Source organism: Leiobunum rupestre, chromosome 11 (assembly GCF_980474605.1).
Source record: "Leiobunum rupestre chromosome 11, qqLeiRupe1.1.hap1, whole genome shotgun sequence".
NCBI lineage: Eukaryota > Metazoa > Arthropoda > Arachnida > Opiliones > Sclerosomatidae > Leiobunum > Leiobunum rupestre.
The window spans coordinates 29,152,942-29,156,710 of NC_143394.1; the positions used below are offsets into that span (position 1 = coordinate 29,152,942).

Consider the following 3,769-nt stretch of genomic DNA (forward strand, 5'->3'; position numbering starts at 1 on the left):
CCCTAACCGGTAGATCGCGCCATGATTGCGCTGCCTGTGTTGGAATGTAACAAACCATGGAGGAATAGGCAAAAGTCTACCTCGACATACCCCCGTTTCTACATCCCCCTTTACGCGATTTCTGAAGAGGAACGTCAGTGCTTAGCCAAATCAGAACTATCAATACCACTCCAGGGCTATTCCTCTATGACAAAGTAGACCTGATCACTAGATAATTTTTTTTTTTCAAAAATAATAAACTTTATTTTGGTGCACATGACAACTAGGTCTTCGCACCATTCACACCCTGGCGTGGCGTAGATGGTGTTACGGTCGTTATAGCCAAAAATCTAATCGGTGGGCTGCCGGCCATTCGATTAAGCGTTCTAGTTTTTTATCCGATTTCTATGGATTCTAGCGGATTCTAGCGACTGAATAACAGGGCTACCATACACTTTCTATGCAAAATAAATAATTTGGACGAAAAAGGGCATAGCAAGCTGGCAACCCAGTTAAAATAGCGTCTGCTAACTTATAAGCATTCAATTTGTATAATTTTCAAATCCGCTCGTTTGTTAGATTTTATATAAGCATTTTTTAAAAGGCTGAGCTTCTTTAACTTGTTTATTTTCTTTTTATCTTAAAAATGAATATTAGTGAAGGTAATTCGAATAAAAATGGGAAAGATGAGAAAGGTACAACAAAAAAGCCCAAGCACCAAGCATCGCTTGTTATTCCAAAATCAGTCACAGACTTGCAGAGAATTAAACTTGAACGACTTATGCAAGAACCGGTAATGTTCCTGTAAAGTCTCTTTCATAGTTATATAATAATTAAATGTTTCATCATAGGATAAACCAATTATAATACCTCCATCTACTCGTGAGAAGAAAACGCACGAGCCCCCTGAGTTTGTGCGAAATGTCATGGGTTAGATAAATATCATGCTGAAGTTGTGTACTTCTACCTCAATGAATTTTGAAATGGAAAAATATGCAATTTGATAAAACCAGGTACTCAGTAACGAAAACATTTGTGTTTGGAAAATGTAATTGCCTCAATTCCTTTTTCAATTACAATAAGGAAAATCAATTAAAGAAAATGTTCCCCTTCTTCAGAAACACTATCCATGTACTCCGGCCAAGGAGAACCCAGACAATTGCATGTCTAATTGACATTTAGAATAAATTAAATCGTACCTATTAAAATAAATATTGCATTTCATATAATATTTTCTTTAAATGATTTATTGGACATTCTCGAATTAAAATTTTTATTGTCAAAACACAGAGTATATAGAACCAGAGATAATATTATTCAAACACATTCATTTTGTCAGTGGGTATCTCCAAATATATTGTGGCAGATGTATAGAAAAGCCAATCATTGATTTAGAATGTGCTGAAATAATTTTAAACAAAATTTTAGGTTCCAGCGCTGGAGCTGGCAGTGGTGAATTTCACGTGTATCGTCATTTACGCAGGAAAGAATACTCGAGGCAGAAATATATAGATGAAAAAGCTGCAGTTGTACGTGAATATCAGATTACAATCTGAATTGAACTATATTAGTCATTGCTTCTTTTATGATATAGGAGAGGAAAAATGATGATTATCATAGCAGAATTGAAGAAAATAAGAGGCTAGCTGAAGAAAAAACAGCAAAGAAAAGAGCCAAAAGGTGGTGGATGCTTTTGTCTTTCTAAAACCACTTTCTTTGATTATAATTTTATTGGTTTCTTATTAGGTTAAAGAAAAAGAAGGGTGCAAAAAAAGCGAGGATGAACAAAAATAAACCGACTGGTGTGTAACAATTGAGTCATTAGAAGGCAATGCTAGCTTGAATTATATTGATATTATTTAGAAGAGAAACTTAATGACGATGATGATGAGGAGGATGAGGATGAAGAAGATGATAATGAAAATAAAAGTCACAGTGACGAAGAAGAACAAAAGGAAAAGAAAGAAAATTCGAATATTGAAGAAAGTAAAACGGCAGAAGAAGACTAAAGGATTGAATCATGGCAAGTAATTATTTGAGTAACTTCATGTTCTTTATTCTTTTATATATACATTTCTAATAATAAAAGTATTTTCTAGGGTATTTAAATTATTTAGTGGAGACGCGAGTTCTTTTATTCCATGAAAAATTGGCTCCATAACTTTTCTTCTTTGGCAGTCGGACTGGTGGTTCTTCCACAAAATATGGCCAGCCTAAAGTGAAAATATTTTACAATAGAAAACTTGTATAAAAAATCATTGTATTTATTGTACAGTCAATAAACTAACCATTTTTTTCACAAAATGCGACAGCGTCTTCTTTATTAGTAAATTGTATATTCATGTTAGATAAAGGGTCACCACTGAAAATAGATACAAGTTTAAATACTATTATTTATCCTAAATATTAAAAGTTAATTAGTGTGGATTACCTTGAAGACCATCCCATTAGAGGGTTTTCCCATCTTTGTCTTCCTTCAAATTCCATTTTCCATTTATGAATGTTATTAGTACCAGACTGCATAGCATTTCTTGCGGGCATGAAAATTCTAACTCTTCGTGTTTTTATATGTTCTTCAGGCACACCTGAGATAGAGCTAACATCCATCTGTGATTATAAATAATTATATATGGAACACTATTTTTCTAAAGCCAGTACTCTATTTTACAGGATCAGTGACAGTGATGGCTTCTTGATGAATTAATTCTTTCTTGAGCTGCTCAGATTCTTTTAATGCTTCTTCCATATTCTTTTTCAAAGAATTTAGGGGTTTTACTGTATCATTAGCCTTCATAGTTGATGATAATGAGGCATACTGTCTGTAGTGATATAATTTATTTAGGAATCAAGGTTACAGCTCAACTAGGCTTAACCAAATGTTATACTTTTATAGCCAAAAACTTCAATTGTTTAAAAGATAGTCAAACAAATATTACCTAAATTGGTGAGAAAAAAAGATATTTCTCCACAGATTTGATGAAAACTTAGCAATAGAAGCAGTCATTTTAAAATTTACTTAAGACAGTTCAAAGTTCAGGAGGAGGCGATTTACGCTTCACTGCACAGCTTCAGGGCAGTGTATTTTTCTCGACAAACCCGAGTGTTACCCAGCTCCTCTTGAAAATTGGCGGTAAATTTGAATTTTGTCGGAAAATTGATGTTGGAATTTGGTCGAAGACCTTTGCTCTACCTGTCTCCAAGGGAGGTTTGGCAGACGATAGATAAATTTAACTAAATCTGGATTCGAAGAAAGGCTCCACCATTTTTAAAAAGAAATTTGCATTTGATTGACGGATTCCTTTTTGTTTAAATTTTTCTAAAGGGGAATGAAAGTATTATGTGACTAACAAGTCATTATTAAGTAACAGCATATGTAACATAGTTACTCAGTGGCGCCGCCAGCAATAGGCACGAGTAGGCACGTGCCTACGTGGAAAACTAGAGGGGGCCCCAGATTTATTAAAAAAGGGGGGACCTATTTTTTCATATTGGTAAATTTGCCGTAGCCGAATTACTAGAGAAATTGCTGAAAAATATCAAACTTGTGACTATCAACTAATGCACATATTTTATGGGTTTATATTTACTCCATTTAAGCGGGGCCAAGAAAAACAACTTTTCGATCACGGCTCTTTCAACGACTGGACCAATTAGATAGAAAATATGGGAAAGGTACTAAACGTGGCACTGCGTCAAATGAGGCTCAATGGGCGAATGTGGTAGCAAGAGAAGTGAAAGAAGCCAGCACTTTGCAGTGGCGACAAGACATTAAATGTAAACAAAGTCTAAA

The 3,769-nt window shown here is 34.5% G+C and overlaps 2 protein-coding genes across 2 annotated transcripts; one reads left to right on the forward strand and one right to left on the reverse strand.

Annotated features, from left to right (window-relative positions):
* The first annotated feature begins 538 nt into the window (after positions 1–538).
* Positions 539–2,021, forward strand: LOC149922169 (PRKR-interacting protein 1 homolog). Its single transcript, XM_090162581.1, has 6 exons — positions 539–772; positions 831–909; positions 1,408–1,508; positions 1,574–1,659; positions 1,726–1,781; positions 1,843–2,021. Exons 1-6 carry the CDS (start codon positions 626–628, stop codon positions 1,986–1,988), a joined length of 615 nt encoding a protein of 204 aa, XP_090018707.1. The 5' UTR covers positions 539–625; the 3' UTR covers positions 1,989–2,021.
* On the reverse strand, positions 2,011–3,272 carry ND-18 (NADH:ubiquinone oxidoreductase subunit 18). Its single transcript, XM_090162582.1, has 5 exons — positions 2,916–3,272; positions 2,648–2,798; positions 2,411–2,586; positions 2,268–2,341; positions 2,011–2,192 (listed from the first exon to the last, which is right to left on the reverse strand). Exons 1-5 carry the CDS (start codon positions 2,981–2,983, stop codon positions 2,089–2,091), a joined length of 573 nt encoding a protein of 190 aa, XP_090018708.1. The 5' UTR covers positions 2,984–3,272; the 3' UTR covers positions 2,011–2,088.
* Positions 3,273–3,769: the final 497 nt, after the last annotated feature.